Source organism: Orcinus orca, chromosome 16, assembly GCF_937001465.1.
Source record: "Orcinus orca chromosome 16, mOrcOrc1.1, whole genome shotgun sequence".
Lineage (NCBI taxonomy): Eukaryota > Metazoa > Chordata > Mammalia > Artiodactyla > Delphinidae > Orcinus > Orcinus orca.
In genome coordinates, this window is record NC_064574.1 from 52,558,836 (window position 1) to 52,576,547 (window position 17,712).

General features: G+C 53.1%; 1 protein-coding gene across 5 annotated transcripts in view; it reads right to left on the bottom strand.

Moving 5' to 3' along the window:
- Positions 1 to 4,470: 4,470 nt before the first annotated feature.
- CREBBP (CREB binding protein) overlaps positions 4,471 to 17,712 on the bottom strand; it is a 131,595-nt gene continuing 118,353 nt past the window's right edge. For all 5 annotated transcript variants that reach the window (XM_033428929.2, XM_033428928.2, XM_033428930.2 and 2 more), the window contains 8 exons: positions 14,970 to 15,120; positions 14,479 to 14,625; positions 13,752 to 13,865; positions 12,475 to 12,640; positions 11,985 to 12,152; positions 9,727 to 9,888; positions 9,263 to 9,544; positions 4,471 to 7,763 (listed from right to left, as the gene is read on the bottom strand). In XM_033428929.2, coding sequence (XP_033284820.1) covers positions 5,610 to 7,763; positions 9,263 to 9,544; positions 9,727 to 9,888; positions 11,985 to 12,152; positions 12,475 to 12,640; positions 13,752 to 13,865; positions 14,479 to 14,625; positions 14,970 to 15,120 — 3,344 coding nt within the window. In that variant the 3' untranslated portion in view covers positions 4,471 to 5,609. The remainder of the gene's footprint in view (positions 7,764 to 9,262; positions 9,545 to 9,726; positions 9,889 to 11,984; positions 12,153 to 12,474; positions 12,641 to 13,751; positions 13,866 to 14,478; positions 14,626 to 14,969; positions 15,121 to 17,712) is intronic.

The window sequence follows — 17,712 nt, forward strand, 5'->3', positions numbered from 1 at the left end:
GAGGGTGGGGAACCCGAGGGTCCCCTGTGCTCTTGCCTGCGGAGGCCTCGCTCTCACTGGTGACCCCAATTCTGGCTGCTGAGCTCCTGTTAGCTCTGAGTGCCTCCTGCATGGCCCCTGGGACCCCTTGCTTCCCTGGCCCTCTCTACATCTGACTTTGGGAGCACAGCTGCGATGCCAGCATTTGGTCCCCAAGGCTCTCCCTCTGTCAGTAGACACCCCTCCCCATGCAGCAGCACAGGAAACCACCCTCCCTCTTCTGTGGGCCTCGACCCTGTGCCAAGATGTGAGGGGCCCAGGGTGGGCTCAGAGAGGACAAGGAAGGGTCCAGGCACAGGGACCCCGGCACACCCCTTGCCATCCTTTCCAAGGGTGTCCTTTCTGGACATTTTCCTGAGGGACTTGTGGATGCAGGGTCCTCACCCTCACTTGCAACATTCCCTAAACATCACCATCTCCCTTGAGGATCAGTTATTGGATCCATATCATTGTTATGCCTATATATCATTTAAAAAAATTTAGTGAATTCCCTGGCAGTCCAGTGGTTAGAAATCTGTGCTCTCACTGCTGAGGGCCCGGGGTTCAATCCCTGGTTGGGGGAACTAAGATCCCACCAGCCATGCGGTGTGGCCAAAAAAAGAAAAACGTTAATAAGAGGATTTATTGTTGCTGGTCCAGAGCCGTGGGACCCATGATCAGACGATAAACCCCATTTCCATCACTAAGCGCTCTGTAGGAGTTGGGTGGGAGGTGGGTTAGGGTCATCTACACTAGGAGCTGGGATCTGTGGCCACTACAGTTGACCAACACTGTCAACATTTCTTCTCTGACGCCGAAGTGAGCCAGTGGGCACCAGACACAGGCAAGCTCAGGCCCACACAGTCCTTTGTGAGGACCTGGTTACCACATACCACTGTCTGCCGTGTTCAAGGGGCTACAATGTACTGCAACACCCCTGCTTTGCCAGGGTACCCCAAAGTGGGCTCAAGGGGAACCTGTGGAATAGGAGGGGAGGCAGGCGTGTGGGAGGGTTTTCAGGGCTGGAGGAAAAGCTCCTCTCGAACGAAAGGGGAGAGTGTGGTTGGGGCCAGCGGCCCATGTCAGCCCTTGGTGCTCATGAATTCAGGTAAGTCGGTCCCTCTGTTCTCCCACCTCATGGCTGGGCAGAGGGGTGGACATGCGTTTAAACAGCACTTGTTACCTGGTATCACTACCTTTCACGAGGCCAGGAAGGCAGAAGAGCTTGCTCACAGCCACGGCCAAGGCCCTGGTGCCGTCACTGACCCCACCTCACAGGCACCTCTGGCCCACACTTGCTATGACCTGGTCTCTCACTCCAAGGTCTCTTCCTGACCCCCTGACTTTTATACCACTTCCTAAGGTGTTCTAAGCTGTCAACGCCCTTTGAATCTTTCAGTTTAGTGAAGTAACTTCAGTCATATCACAGTCAGTGGATCTGAGTCCATCCTCTATGGAAAGGCACGAGCTCGTTGGAAGCACCATTTGCATCCTCAGCTTCTCATCAGGGTCCCTCAGCCTTGTCATTGTCAGCCTGGGTGCTACATTCACTTATGTTAGTATCTCATGACTGACCCGTTTCCCTGCTCTTGATTTTGCAGTGAACACGGGATGCCCTGGGAAGGTGCCGTGTGGCTTTATGATCCCAGGTGGACACTGGCCCCAGCCCCACGCGCTCCTGCACCATCCACCTGCTGAGGTGGCACCACCACAGTGTCTACTTCCCAGCACTGGCCTTGTGTCAAGGACTTCCTGGCTTCTCCCTGTCTGCCACCCATATTCAGCTTCTTTCCTTTTTCAGAGTAGCTTATTTTCTCATGCAGTTCTAAAAGCACATTTTGGCTCAAATGAAATCTTTTGGTTCCACTTTACAGCAATCAAAAGTTGCATGTCTTCAGCCTGAGATCTTAGAAGCCTCTTCACCTCGTGTTACGCAGCCATTGCAGCCGACTCCTGTTTTTTTGTTTTTTGTTTTTTTTGCAGCACACGGGCCTCTCACTGTTGTGGCCTCTCCCATTGCAGAGTACAGACTCCGGACGCGCAGGCTTAGCGGCCATGGCTCACGGGCACAGCCGCTCCGCGGCATGTGGGATCTTCCCGGACCGGGGCACGAACCCGTGTCCCCTGCATCGGCAGGTGGACTCTCAACCACTGTGCCACCAGGGAAGCCCCGACTCATGTTTTTAACACACTGAATTCTCAAAAACATAATCAAACACGTGCACTAGACAAAATCAGCTGAACCCCTTTATCTTATGACTGGCTGCTAAGCTAATTCTACGGGTTGTTAGCCAACTGGAACCATCTTTGAATCCAAGCAGTTTTACCAGCTTTTATTATAAACACCAGCATATTTCAAGTTTCCTCTTTTTTGTCCCCCAGAATTTCAGGCAACTTTATTCATGGCAGAAGTTGCCTTTTTTTTTTTTTTTTAATGTTTATTTTTTTATTTTTGGCTGCGTTGGGTCTTCGTTGCTGCACGTGGGCTTTCTCTAGCTGTGGTGAGCGGGAGCTACTCTTCGTTGTGGTGCGCAGGCTTCTCACTGTGGTGGCTTCTTTTTGTTGTGGAGCATGGGCTCTAGGCACGTGGGCTCAGTAGTTGTGGCTCGCGGGCTCTAGAGCGCAGGCTCAGTAGTTGCGGCACCTGGGCTTAGCTGCTTCGCAGCATGTGGGATCTTCCCGGACCAGGGCTTGAAACTGTGTCCCCTGCGTTGGCAGGCGGATTCTTTTTTTTTTAATTTTTAAAAAAATATTTAAATTTTATTGATTTTTGGCTGCATTGGGTCTTCGTTGCTGCACACAGGCTTTCTCTAGTTGTGGTGAGTGGGGGCTACTCTTTGTTGCAGTGTGTGGGCTTCTCATTGTGGTGGCTTCTCTTGTTGTGGAGCACAGGCTCTAGGTGTGTGGGCTTCAGTAGTTGTAGCACGTGGGCTCAGTAGTTGTGGCACACGGGCTTAGCTGCTCTGCGGCATGTAGGATCTTCCGAGACCAGGGCTTGAACCCGTGTCCCCTGCATTGGCAGGTGGATTCTCAACCACTGCACCACGAGGGAAGCCCCAGAAGTTTCCTCTTTTTAATCACAAATATAGGACTTTTTTCTCCTCCTAAGTAGACAGCATGTGAGACACCGCGTCGGGGCTTTCCAGCTCTCACAGAAACTTCCTTACGTCAAGTGCCAGGTTAGCATCCAGCCCACACCCTTGGCTGCATCCTTTGGCAACAAGATTGCATGGGACTCCAAGAGGATGAGGTTGGCACACTTTTGGATTCTGGGATGACCTGAAAGAGACTCCCCATTGGCCAGGTTAAAAGGGCTGCACATCCGAAGTGTGGACCTGGAGCTGCTTCTCCAGGGCCCAGACAGCTCACACTTCTTGTCTGAACAGACTCAGTCCAGGGCTTTCCCATCAGTGCAGAAGGCGACCGGGAAAAGGGTCACGGACGTGGGACTTGAGCACGTTAAGTGAGGATGGCATGTGGCCATGGAGGGCCTGACCCCGCTTCCCTTTGGGGATGGGTAGGGATGGGGGTTGGTTGGTGGTGAGACGGTGGTCTTAGTCTTACCTGGCTAAATCTACAACATTAGAACAAGATTCGAAGCCCTGTGTTACAACTAATTTCTTAGAGTTTCCTCAAATTTAAATTCCAAGTGTTTTGAAAAGATTTCTGTGAATACAGGGTCAAAAGGAAAGCTATTTGGGCTGTCATTTCTAAGCCTGACATCACAACCCCTCGGTTGAGACCACCCTTGGTTGGGGGACAGGGGAATGAAACAGGACTCCACTTGCCTGTGCCCTGGGAGGGGGTGCACAGACCAAAGAATGAATGTCAGCTCTCCTGGCGGTGGTCTTCCTCATAGATGTCATTGTTATAGCATTCAGGACCTCGAGTGTCACCCCCTCAGTTAAGGGCCCCTGGAATTGGACTCAGAGAGGAGGGGTGGACCAGGTGGCCGAGTACAGGTGTTGCTCGAAGCTGGAGGCCTCTTCTCATCCCAGCAGGGCTGGTGGCCAGTGTCCCACATCATTCCCCCAGCGGCCCCCAGGGCAGCACCTCGCTGTTTCTAGAGAAAGTTGGAGAAGGCAGGGCTGGAGCTGCATCTGCCCAGCCCAGCGTCAGAGGCCGTGGCAGCATCCTCCCTCACTGAACCAGGATTTGGGGGCAGGCCAGGAACCCCCTCTAGTCCCCGGAACACCCTTTGCATCAATTCTGGGATTGGCATGTAGGAGCAGGGATGGGGTGGGGGTGGCTAAGATGGGGAGTGTGGACAGGCGACAAAGTGCTGTTTCAGGGCCACTTGTGTCCCCGGCTCTGGGTGAGGTTCTTCCATGAGCAGCAAAGGAGGGCCCTCCAGGCCTTGGCTGAGCTCAGCTGCCACCCCCACCCCCCGCCCCGGCCAACAGGACCGCGGCCCCCACCTCTCCTCTGTGAGCAAACAATCAGAATCATGTCTTACAAAGAACAGACTCCAAAATATATATATAAATAAATAAAAACCTTAAACATTCTTACAGGGATCTTAAAGAACAGAATACATGTTAAAAACTTCAGTAATTTATATCAATTTTAAGCGGTACTTTATATACAATGGGGGAAAAAAACACATGCATAGTCCAAATACAATGTTGAAAACAGCATTTTCATAACAAAAGAGCTGGAACACGAAGTGTTAACACCATGTACATGAATTCAAGGACCACCCTTTTTGTCTGTTGCACACAGTTTATTTAACAATATGATATAAGAAATGAGTTGGTACTTTACCATTCTATACAGTGATTGAATCTTCTTGAATTTTCTTATTTATAGTAATTATAGCGCTTGCATGATTTACACTAGAATTGCTTTTCCTCATTTCAAGTTTCACATAGAAGAAAGAAAAGAATGCTTCTTCTCTATTAACATTAGCATGGTCTAAGAGAGTGATCATCCCTATTTTTTGTCTAAAACCAGTTTTATCAGAGAAACAAAGCAACAATTTCTACATCTGCAAGACAAGAGTCTGGCTTAAGCCAGTATGTATAGATAGATGTGTGTGTGGGTGTGTACGTGTGTGCGCTCAGGAGCCAATTCCTATCATCCAGGGGTAATACTTGGAGACGCCCACAGAGTTCACTATAGAAAAAATCTTCCCGCAACGTCAGAAAGTTATCGGGATACATTATAAGCTTGCATTATTTCAGGAATCAGTTTCTGAATATTATTTTTCTTCTCACTTTTAAACATAAATGTTTAAAGTCTTGAAAATACAAATAAAAAATATGAATATAATGAACTTGTTTTTCCCGTTAAAAAAAGGCATGAGTCACCAGCAATGACGACAAAAAGAATCCAAACAAAACCCCCCTCCCCCCAAAACAAAAAACAAAAAACGAAAAAAAAAAGAGAGAGAGAGACCAGATATTTAAATCAACTGGTTTTTAACAAAAAAATATATTCTTTGTATTGTTTCTTTAAACAGCAATCTACCCTTCCACGGCTTGGAAGTAGCAGTTCCATCTAGGAATAAAAAGAGCCCAGATGCCTGGATTTCAGTACAAAAGGTCCAAGAACATGAAAGGGAAAAAAAAACAAGTGATGCTCTCACAATGCTACAAACCCTCCACAAACTTTTCTAGGGTGTCTCCCGTGGTGTCGCCGACCAGGGACAGCTCATTGGACAACGCACTCCTGTTGGGGGTGTTCAGCTGGGGGAGCATTGCACTCTGTTCGGGGTTCCCCAAGTGTCCCTGATCTATGGAGCTGGCCATGGTGACTGCGAGTCCTGGGTGGGGGGAACCAGTCTGGGGCGAGACGTGGTGTGGTGAAGGCTGGGGCTGTATCCGTGGCGACGGGCTGGAATGTGGAGGCTGGGACTGGGGCCGTGGAGACTGGACAGGGGCCGGAGACCGCACCTGGCTACTGAGGGACGTGGCCATCTGCTGGCCGGGGAGGTGCGAGGCCTGCGGCTGTCCTGAGAGCATGTGCTGCTGGGGGCTCATGGGGTTCGGCTGGCCCGGGGACCCGATCTGCTGCTTCATCTGCTGCTGCTGCAGAATCCGCTGTTGCAGGGCCTGCTGGATGTTGGGCGTGCTGTCTGAGCCCAGCCCAGGCTGCCCCATCTGGCTGAGCTGTCCCATCTGGGCTGCCATCTGGCCCATGGAGCTGCCCTGGATGGGGAGGTGCTGCTGCATCCGCTGCTGTTGCATGGCCGCGGGGTAGCCTCCGGGTCCCTGAGGCTGCTGGAACTGGCCATGCCCCGCCATGCCCCCGGCCATGCCGGCACTGCCCTGCTGCTGCTGCTGCTGCTGCTGTTGCTGCTGCTGCTGCTGCTGCTGCTGCTGCAGGAGCTGCCTTCGCAGCATCTCTCTGTACTGTGGGTTCATACTTGCCATGCTGGGGTTGTGCCCCGGGTTCATGATGTTCAGGGCCTGGCCCTGGGGGTTCAGGCCGCCCATCGCCGGCTGCTGAGGAGGCACACCGGGCCGTGGGCCGCCGGCTTGCATGGCATTCAGGTTCTGCAGGCTGGGCTGCTGGTGCAGGCCGGGCTGGGGCTGCAGGCCGGGCTGAGGCTGCAGGCCAGGTTGGGGCTGCAGGCCGGGCTGACTGGCCACGTACTTGGCCGTGCGTTGTTTAATGAAAGCTGCCATCAGCTGAGGATTGGACTTGAGGATGTTGAGCACCTGCTGCTGCTGCTGTGGGGAGCTGGGGGACTTCAGGGTCCGAAGCAGGTCCTGCAGGGCGCCGGGCGAGATGCTCCGGGGCGGTTGCACGCTGGGCATCCGTGGCCCGGCCACGGCCGGCTGGGCCTGCATGGACATCACGGGTCTCGGCATGCCTGGCATCGGCTGCTGCTGGGGGATGGGCGCCTGCTGCCACTGCCCAGGTGGCAGGTTGGGCACAACGGGCCCGCTGACCTGGTTGGGTCGGGGCACATTCAGGCCCACAGGGGCCATCTGGCTCACCGGGGTCACCATGCCCGTGCGCCCTGGGGGCATGCCGTTGTTGATGTTCACCCGGTACAGGTGCTGCTGCTGCTGGGCCTCCCGCTCGATCTGCCGGGCCGCCTCCACTGCCGCGGGTGGGGGCTGGGCGGGGGGCGGTGGGGCTGGCACCTGGTTGGTGGGCTTCCCGGTGGATACCGTTGTGGGGGGCTGAGTCCGGGCCACACTGGGGAAGCTGGCTGGTGACATGTTCACGGGCGAGGGCTGCGGCTGGGCGGGGGGCTGTGGCGTCTGGGGCGTGCTGGGCTGCTGCGTGGGGGTCCCGGGTGGTGCTGAGGTAGGGGAAGGCAGGCTCTGCTGAGGCACGTTGCGGGTGTTCATGGTGGCCATCCGCCGGCGCATGAGCTGGGCCTGCTGCAGGCGGTGCTGGATCTGCTGCTGGCGGAGCTTGTGTTTGATGTTGAGGCAGAAGGGCACGGGGCACTTGTTTTCTTGGCAGTGTTTGGCGTGGTAGCAGCAGAGGGCAATGAGCTGCTTGCACACTGGGCAGCCGCCGTTGGTCTTGCGTTTGCAACCCTTGGTGTGCTGCACCACCCGCTTCATCTTCTGGCAGGACGGCAGTGAGCAGTTGGCGTTGCGGCACTGACAGGCGTGCACCAGGGACTGGATGCAGCGCTGGATGCTCAGGCGCCGTGACTCCTGGGGGCTCTTGGACTGTGGTTCACCCTGGCTGCTGCCCTCGTCGTCCAGGCCCAGCCCCCACTTCACCATCTTGTGGGTGTGGCTCTTCGTGTTGTAGCAGTTGATGCAGAGGTCGTAGTCCTGCGGGTGAGGACAAGGGACAAGCCAGCATCAGCATGCGGCCCTGACCACCAGCTCCCCCCCCCATCCCCACGAGGCTCACGGATGCCAAACATGTCTGCTCCCCAGAACCTTGACTCCCAGGAACACTCCACAGCCCAGAAATTCCAGAGACCACCGGTCCACCTACTTGCCCTCTTCTGGGGGCCCCTCTGCCTTCTCCCAACCTGCTAGCTCACAGCGTGTGTGGCTTCGTGAGCACCCCGAGGCTGGGGCCCCTACGCTCTGGGGCTGCTGTGGGTGCCCTCGGTGCATCCCCAGAGCTCTGCTGGGCAGCCGGTGGGCGGGCACTGGGGCTGAGAGGCCTTCACCAGGAGGAAGGCCCTGGGCTCGCACCATGGCAACATAATGCCCCCTCCCCAGGTTTCTAAAAGCTGCACCTGGAGACGGAGACCACAAAGCACTAGATCTGGAGGATGAGCCCTGTGACCAGGACTGCTAACCTTCTCACAGCAAGGATGTGAAAATCCCCACAGTGGGAAATAAGAGAGAGGACAAAAGAAAGCTGGAGAGAGTGGCAGAGAGATGAGGGCATTATAGAGGCCCCCTCTGCCCCCAGAGAGCACAGAGCTGCTGTTGTGGAGCACTCAACTATGGGGACTATCTAGGCGTTGACACCAGCAAGGTGAGGACTGGGCAGGAGAGGAGTCTGACTATCTGCGGGGGGAGGCAGAGCATGTGACACCCCGTGCAAGTGACCCGTCTGTGCCAGGGACAGGCCGAGACCCCTGCAGAGGGGGTGCCAGTGTGGTTTGACCACGGGATCCACCAGGACAAGAGAGGAGGGGCTTAAGACCCCTGACCAAAGGGACCCAGCCTGACAACAGCAGGAAATCCCAACCTCTTGGCAAGTAGACTGGGAACACCAGAAGAGGAACCAGTCAGAATCCCAATGGACCAAAGCACTGCCGTGCTCTCTTCTCTCTGCACTCCCAACCTGCACCGAGAGGCCTATGCGTGTGCCTGACACAGAGCTGGTGTTAACGAAACACAACAAATAAAATAACAAAGTGCCTTGTGATCATCTCTGCATCCTGGAAAGGCCAGCACAAATGTTGTCTCCCAGGGAAGCTCACTGGCTTCCCTCCATCCCCTGAAGACCAGCTTTCCCCAACACCCCAGACACATGCCACTGGGACCAGGTTAGGACCAGGCTGCCTCGTGAGCAGACACCGGCTGCTTCTTGCCCTGGATCGCTGGCGCTAAGCCCCATAACAGGCACAGGGCAGGAACCCCACCAACATCGAGAGAAACCCTCTCATTCGTGAACCCCAAAACACAATCTCAAAACCAACAGTGGACTAGTGGAGTGGACAGATGAGCATTCATCTGGTCATTTTCTCCCCAGAAAACGCCAACTGTTTAACAGTTGCCCTGAAATACACACGCACAGCCCGAGAGCGCTGTGGGCCTCGCCAGCTCTACCGGCAGCCCTGCGCGGGCAGGTGCCCCGCGCTCACCTCGCACACGGTGCAGTGCCAGCGCGTCTCCACATGGTGCTTGCACTCATTGCAGGTGTAGACGAAGCGGTCCTGGCCCTGGGTGTGCAGCTCCACCAGCATGCACAGCGTGGACCACTTGGAGCGCCGCAGGGAGGAGAACTCCCAATGCTTGTCCCGGGCCAGCGTAAGGAAGGCGTCCCGCCCGTCCATGAGGTCACAGCTGAGCAGGGGGTCGGGGTCGACGATGGGGGGCAGCGTGTTGATGACGGGCCCAGCGTGGAGGTGGATCACAAAGAAGACCTGGGGGACGGCAGGGAGGAGCAGCGTCAGCCCCGCAGAGAGAAGGACCGAGCCGACTCCTGCTGTCCCCAGGGCTGAACTGCGTTGGTGACAAGCAGTGGTGACAAGCAGTGTGGTGTCGCCAGGCCAGGCCTCCTCCCCCTGCACTTGGTCCGCCCCCACCCCACCCCGCCCACCCCCACCTCTTTGTGCTTCTCCATCGTGGCATAGAGCTTCTGGGACAAGTCGTTGGACACGTTGGGCATGCTGGGCTTTTTCTTGTTGGCTCGGCTGATGCTGCTTTTATTCTTGTTGGTTTTCTTGTTGTTCTTTTTCTTGGCGTTCTTGCTGTCGCCCTGGCTGCCCTGCAATAAGACTCAGAGCTGTCGGCCCTGCCTAGCATCCTGCTCCAATGTCCAGCAGGGAGGCCACCAGTTCCTGCTGCGGGGGCTCCAGGGAGCTGGCGCTGAGGCAGGAGACCACCGAGCAGACCCCTACCTGCCTGCGCAGGCCGTGTGAATGGCTGTCAACACTGCTGCCTTCAGAGGAAACCGCTAAGGGGAAGGAGATGAGTATGGAAGCAGGGCCCGGACTTGGCCAGGACCGAATGGGTACAGTGGTGACAAACATAAAGCAAGCACTGCCTGTGCCACAACAGCCGCACATCACGTGGAGGCTGGAGGGAAGAATACACCTGGGATGCTAGTTGGATCTAACCACGGAGGGGGTGGAGGCCGTTTCTCCTGGTCCTATGTTTTCTACTGGCTGGAGGCAGGCACTCCTCCTCGACGGGCACACAGCCAGGGCTGTGTTCCCCTCAGAGCCCCTCTGTGGCAGCTCGGCCGGCAGTACAGACTCTCCTCCCAGCACCCCCTGAGCCTTGGATGCCAGTGCTGACTCAGGCCACCTCCTGTGCCTGGGTGTCCGTCCGGCAGAGGCAGAGGAATCTGGGTTCATTAATCGGCTGTGGTCTTCCTCCCACAGGCACTCCAAGTTCCCACTGAAATCCAGCCCACCCTTCCAGGTCAGCTTGAGGGAGGGACCTGCCGGCATCTCTCCAGTCCCTGAGGAGCAGCATCTCCACCCCTAAATCACCCAATGTTCCAGGGGATGCCTCCAGGGAGGTCCAGCAAAAGGCAGGCAGAGAACGATGACCACAGCCCTCGACCTCTCCTCGGGACCCACCTGTGACATGAGTACTTGTCACATCCTCACCCACACTTTCTCCATTTTGGAAGGGGCTAGGGATGCTGTCTTACAAAAAGGACACACCCTAAAAAGCACATGCTGCCTGGCACGAAGCAGCCCATGCAGGCGTTCCACCCTAGACCCCTGGCTCTGGATGCTGGCTCCACATGCAGCCCCAAGCCCTCCTGGGGGCCCCAGGCCTGCACGGGTGGTAACAGGCATCTCGAGATTAACACATCTGCAGCCAATTCTTGACTTCTTCCCCCAAGTGTGCTCTCCCTTCCTTCTCCCCTTCAGGGAGACGCAGCAACACTGACTCAATTCTAAGGCCCCAGACCCAGCAGGCAGCCTCGATCCAGGATCTTCCTCATACACCACAAAGATGCGCCCTAAGTTCTGAGGTTGTTACTCTCAAAACACATCATACTCTGCTCACTGCCGACAGCTACGCATCCAACTAAACCACCATCATCTCTTACTTGAACATGTGAAACACAGCACACTCGCTCCCGACTCGGACTCTGACACCCTCCTCCTTCTGCTGGAGGCTCCTCCGCCGGGATCTTCTGGGTTCCTCTCACCAGTCAGTCTCTGCTCAGATGCCACCTCCCCAGACAGGCCCTCCCAAAGGTGCTGCATCTGCCCTCTTCCCTTGTGTCTGTTCTACACCATCTCAGCATGCACCACACACTAGGACACACACCCCTTGAGGGCAGGGATGGAGACCTCTTTAGTTCCCACTGCACCCCTCAGGATGGTGCCCGCACATGGCGGGGACTCAGTGACCAGAGTGAGTGCACAGACGCATGAACACCCAGTGAAGAGTGGGGGGCAGTTTACAACAAGGAGAGTGAATGTGGCCTGGCAAACAAGAGTCTCCTCCTCAAGTCATTTCTAAAGTGAACTGACTGGTTCCTGATCATGACACCCGTCTCCATCTCTATCTCCGGCACCTCTTCTGGGCTCCCTGGCAGGGTGCCCTCCTCTCTCATCTTGCTGTGTCTTGGCCCCGCTGTCCTGCCCAGAGATGCCAGAGCAAGCCCCTCTGTCCACCTAGTAGGTGATGTGTCTCCAGTTCGCCCAGCACCCAGTGTGGGCTGTGCCCCCAGGCCCAGGCCTGCCCTGTGGTGGGCGGTAACACAGTGAGGTTATGGTATGAAAACACCACCACAGACAAAGGAGGCCATGTCTTGAGAAATGAGCAGCCCACACTCACTCCCTGACCTGCTGGAGCGCAGCCTTTAGCACATGCACTGGGGCCCTTGGGCTTTACCTCCGGGGTCTCACTGGCCGCGGTGCTCTCCTCCTTCTTCCTCTCTTCTTCCTCCTGTTCCAGCTCCTTAATGCTCTCCTCCAACACGTTAGGCCAGAAGTCACCCTCGAAATAGGGCAGTTCCTTGGCACTGGTGAGCCTGTCTTCAGTTGCTTGTTTGAAAATGTCCTGGAAAGTGAACAAGCACAGCGGTGAGACGAGGGGGGCTGGGGAGGGGGCTTGGGGCCACGACATGGAGAGGGGACCGCACACTCCTGAGGCGCATGGTTTCACAAGATCTACCACCACTTCTCTTGGACTGCCGACTGCAAATCTTGACAGACAGCGGAGAAGTTGCTTCTTAGTTTATGATTTTAAAAAATTTAAATTTTTGCTTTCCAATAATCATAAGTAGATATAATTCTAACACATGTGAGCACAGAGGGAGACACGTGAAGATGTGGGAGTCAGTGGTGAGGAGCCCCCCCGCCTGCCCCCGCAGTGTGGGCACCTTATAGTCATGGATGATGCGCTCGGCAAAGGCCTTGTCCAGCATCTTCTTGTACCACTCCTGCAGGCGCTTTGGCTTGGGGATTTTTTGATCTGGGGGGTGGCAATGGAAGATGTAGTCGTCTCCTTCACTTGGGGGACAGGCCCAGATGTGTCCTGTTACATACCTGCAGGACATACACACAATTCAGACGGAAGCAGTGAGCGAAATCATCCCTGCCTTTGAGGAGTAACAGCTGAGGAACACGGACCAAAGCAAGGACAGAAATAACTATGAAGAAAAACAACAAAAAAGAAATTACAAAACGCTTCTGGCAGAACATGTGAGAGGCCTAAGAGAGGTTCCAAACCATTGTGCTGGGGAAGGGGGTTAGGGTAAAGCCAAATCTCTACAGAGTGCAAACGCAGGCTGGAAATTGGCCCAACGGTACCTCCCTCTTCGGTGTGCATGTCAGGCAGGGGCTAAGGCTGCAAGGGAACCTGTGACACAGGAGAGAGCCTGGGAAGACGGCAACGCGTGAGGCGTATCAGACGGCTTGTCCCCAGGGTGGATGCACTGAATTTCCTATCTACTTTCTCCTGCACATTGGAAAGGAAGTTGAGTATTTCTTTCTAAGGGGTTAAAGACAAAATAGATTCTCATTCATTCTGCTCAAGACACTTCAATCAAACATCTCTTTTCCAAATTTGGGAAAGAAATGTGATCTAGAACGTAAGAAGAGAGACAGGAAAGGAAGTCAGACACAAGAGACCACATCTGGTAGGATTCCGCTTCTATGAACCGTCCAGAAAAGGCACAGTTATGGAGACAAAAAGGAGATTAGTAGTCACTGGGGGCAGGGGTCCAAAAGGGATGAACAGCAAATGGGTGCAGGGATCTTAACGGGGGTTGGGGGGATGAGAATGTTCTGAAACTGATTTACCGAGACAGCTGCATTACTTGGTAAAGTTACTAAAAATCACTGAATGTACACCTGAAGTAGGTGAATTGTATGATACATAAAATATGCCTCAATAAAGTTTTAAAAAAACAGACTAGAATGTGAGAAAAACACAGGAGGCAGGGAAAGCACATGAGCTGTGCTGGGAGCCCCAGACCCAAGTGGCCCAACAGAACATCTGGCTGGAAGGGTGCTCTGGAGACCCCTGAATCCATTTAAGGACATCAAAATAGAAACACAAAAAACCTTAAGAAATACTTGTGCTATTTCACAAAATACACAGTGAAAATTAAAAATGGAGTTTTTATTAGTTCTGAATAATTTGAATTAAACTCACCCCAATTTCTTCACGTACTCTAAATATCCAATAAGGATCTCATGGTAAACAGCTGTTCGGAGGCATCTCGGTCGGAAGAAATGAATACTGTCCAGATAAGATATGTACACACGCCTGGGGGGCAGGGTGAGAAAGAAATTAATTGAAAGTTCAGGTTATCTCCCAAACTTGAAACCAAACACCAGCATCTAAAAAAAGCTCCAGAAATAAATTCTGTTTTGATAGCATTTACACTGGCCACAAACAGGACATAAGAAATCTGCCATCACCAAGCTCTGCTACCAATCAATAAAATAGAATTCAATTTCATCACTGAACTAAGAAGCAATGCCATCACTCACCATGGGGAACCGTGGAGAGATCAGGGCAAATTAGGAAAAGCCACTTCTAATTCCTTCTCACCCAGATTCTTGACTGAACATGAAATAACTCTCAGGAGAGGTGTGACATTTTCATAGGTGAAGAGAAGCCTGGCCTGTGCAGCAGTCCCCACCCCCTTCTCCATAGGTTTACCTGCCCCAGGTAAGACAGGGGCAACAGCAAGACCAGGATCAAAACCCATGTGTGCTTACAACACAAAGCACTCTACAATCATCAAAACTCTTCACTTCCCACTGGCTTAGCAGAAAACGAACTAACGAAACTAACTAGTAGTTCTCTAAGATGTTTAGAGCCTTGGTCGCTAGCACAACACGTGACACGCACCCCAAAGGAGCTAGAGGATTACCTTGTGTTTGGAGGGGGGCAATCAGAGCCATACTCTTGGACGTGCATCCCAAAGAAGCACACGTCCACTCCATCAATTTCCTCAAAGGCAAAGAGTGCTTTGGTTCGATACGGGAAAGATTCAGACATTTCCCCAGAATCCACAAACCTGAAATAAAAGAGCCTGATGTTTGCATGCATCACTACCATTTACAAAGTGCTTTACAGACGAGACCTGCTGCCGTAAACCCGCTCAGTGCAGAGAAGCTGGAGGCGAGGTCGCCCCTTCTGACCACTGGCCCAGGCAGCTCGGAGTCTTGGCCCCATTCTTTGTGACACTGCTTCACTCAGAAAGGAATTCCACCTCCCCTGATGAATGTGGGATACTGACAGAAGGGTGGCTACATGCTAACTGATGAAAAGCTTTCAAATTATGCAAACTCTAAAGCTTTGCCAGAAAGCTAGGCTCTGGTTAACCACATGGGGTGCCCACTGGAACGTCTGCACACAAACCGTGACTTCATCCCGGGCTTGACTTCCACCGTCTTGTCTGAGCTGGCCACTACGCGGACAAACACCTCCCCGGCTTCAGGATGATTCTGTCGCCGCAAAAACTTGTTGACTCGGTCTTCCAAGTGGTTTCCCAACCGTGTGGTCTGCAGTCCTGCAAAGTCCAGCACAAGCAGATGAGAGGACTTCGGGAGGGTTGAGGTCACAGAATCCACCTCTTTCAGTGTAGTCTGGTATTTTAAGGAGTAACATTCTCCAAATACAGAAGGGATCTAATGTGTCCTATGAGGTAATAAGCATTTTATAAAAGAAAGGTGGACCCTGGAATCTCAAGCATTCCACGCACTGAAAACTGCTGTCAAATGCCCAATATTTCCATCTTTTTCTAACTGTAAGGGGCAGAAGAGACACAAAGCTGGACCCAAATCTGAAGGAAGATGGGCTCTGGGGTGAAGCAGGGGAGCAGGCACGAGGGAGCCGCACTGGGTCCACCCTGCCTCCTGCCCCACATGCCCAGCCCCTAGTGAGACAGAGATCTGGCCCTGGCTGCGCCCACACAGCTGTGCCCCAAGGCTGGAAGAACTTGAAGAACTCTTAACAGAAATGGGGACACTGCCACTGCTTTCCATGGAAGGCAGGGCTGGCACAGCCTCAGAGACAGGATGGCACAAATGCCCCTTCCTGCCCAGCTCTGATGAGAGTCCTGGTGCAGAGTCTGAGACAGCTAAGCTAGCAGGCAGCCAAGGGCTACCTCACTCTGTGAGCATTCCAATACTGGGCGGCAAGGGACACTGTTCCACGACGCAGACCTGCCCAGCACCATTGCTGGTGGGCTCCTCCGCCCTGCCCCTCTGTACCCTCCCTCTCCCAGGGATGGGCCAGGAGTTACACAGCATATAAATACAATACAGTCACAGCACAGAAAAACTCTGTGCATATGGGGATAAAAGACTAGACAGGAAAGCTGCAAAAGGTTAACAGTGACTACAGATGATAGGATTTTAGAAGATTCCTTACTGAGGTTGAGAAATATCTGCAAAATTTAGGCTTTTAAAATTTAGTTTCTCTGCAATAAACATACCAATGGCGGAGTTTTTTTGGTATATAAATTATACCTCAATAAAAGTGATTAAAAAAAAACAATGGCAATGAAATAAAGACCCCATTAAAAAATAAAAACTTTAAAAGCTATAAAAATGAGAAGTAGAATTGTTTCACACTCTGATACACGTGCACACTTTCCACAGCTGTTTAGTTATGCTCTGGATCCCCTTATTTCAACCTCCCACAGCTGAGATAACCATCCTGAGAAAAAGAGAATTAGGTGCAAAGGACTTACGACCATCTCATCTATTCTTTGTGAAGCCCAGAAGAAAATTCTCATGTTCTCGCCCCCCTGTACTCCCGCCCATGCCGCTGCTGAGCAAGTTTTGTCCCCTTATGAGGTGGCTTCCAATCCAGAAAGAGAGGACACAGCTAAGAAGGGCCACCCTGCACTGGTGCTGGGAGCTCCCCCTTCCCTTGTGAAACTATGATTACACACACTATGATTTTCACATAATGAATAGGAGTAAACCTTCAAAATTAGGTCTTTACATTTTCCCCCAAAATTACCTGTACTAAAAATAGTTTCTGAATTTTATTTTATTTTTTTATATAGCAGGTTCTTATTAGTTATCTATTTTACACATATTAGTGTGTATATGTCAATCCCAATCTCCCAATTCATCCCCCCCACCCCCCCACCGCTTTCCCCCCTTGATGTCCATACGTTTGTTCTCTACATCTGTGTCTCTAATTCTGCACTGCAAACCTGTTCATCTGTACCATTTTTCTAGGTTCCACATATATGCGTTAATATACGGTATTTGTTCTTCTGACTTATCACTCTGAAAATAGTTATTTTTTAAAATACATTTATTTATTTTTGGCTGAGTTTTCATTGCTGCATGCAGGCTTTCTCTACTTGTGGCGAGCAGAGGCTACTCATCGTTGCGGTGTGTGGGCTTCTCACTGTTGTGGCTTCTCTTGTTGCAGAGCACAGGCTCTAGGCGCACAGGCTTTGGTAGTTGTGGCTCGCAGGCTCTAGGGCGCAGGCTCAGTAGTTGTGGCGCATGGGCTTAGTTGCTCCGCGGCATGTGGGATCTTCCCAGACCAGGGCTCGATCCCGTGTCCCCTGCATTGGCAGGTGGATCCTTAACCACTGTGCCACCAGGGAAGCCCAAAATACAGTTTTTAAATGAGACAATTATGACGGTCTGGTCACAAGCACCAAACTGAACGCCGTGAAGAGGGCTGGAGAGGTGCTCCGCTATGTCCCCTGAGAGAAGAGCCATGGGCTTTACACACGGGACGGCACAGTGAAAAACCTGGAGAGCAGCCAGCACGTGCTCAGAGACTCAGTACTGGGGAAAGAAGGGCTGTTTTCATGCTGCGGTGCCATGTGGAGGTGTCCTCCAGACCAGCAAGTTCAGGCACTGAGGGCAGGCATTTCTGCAACAGCCCCTCCCACTGGACAGGAGGGCCCAGGCCACCCTCACTGTGATGGTGCCTCGGGCTTCCCACAGGGTGGCCACGTGCTTTGGTTTAGGTTCCCGTTTCCACTCCCCACAGCCCATCGTGCTGCAGCGGACGGCCCTGTATGCCTTTAGGCACACGAGCAAATATCTTTGTAGGAGACATGCGTCAAGGTGGAACTGCTGAGTCTAAAAATGGACATTTTAAATTGTACCCCACCATGTATATT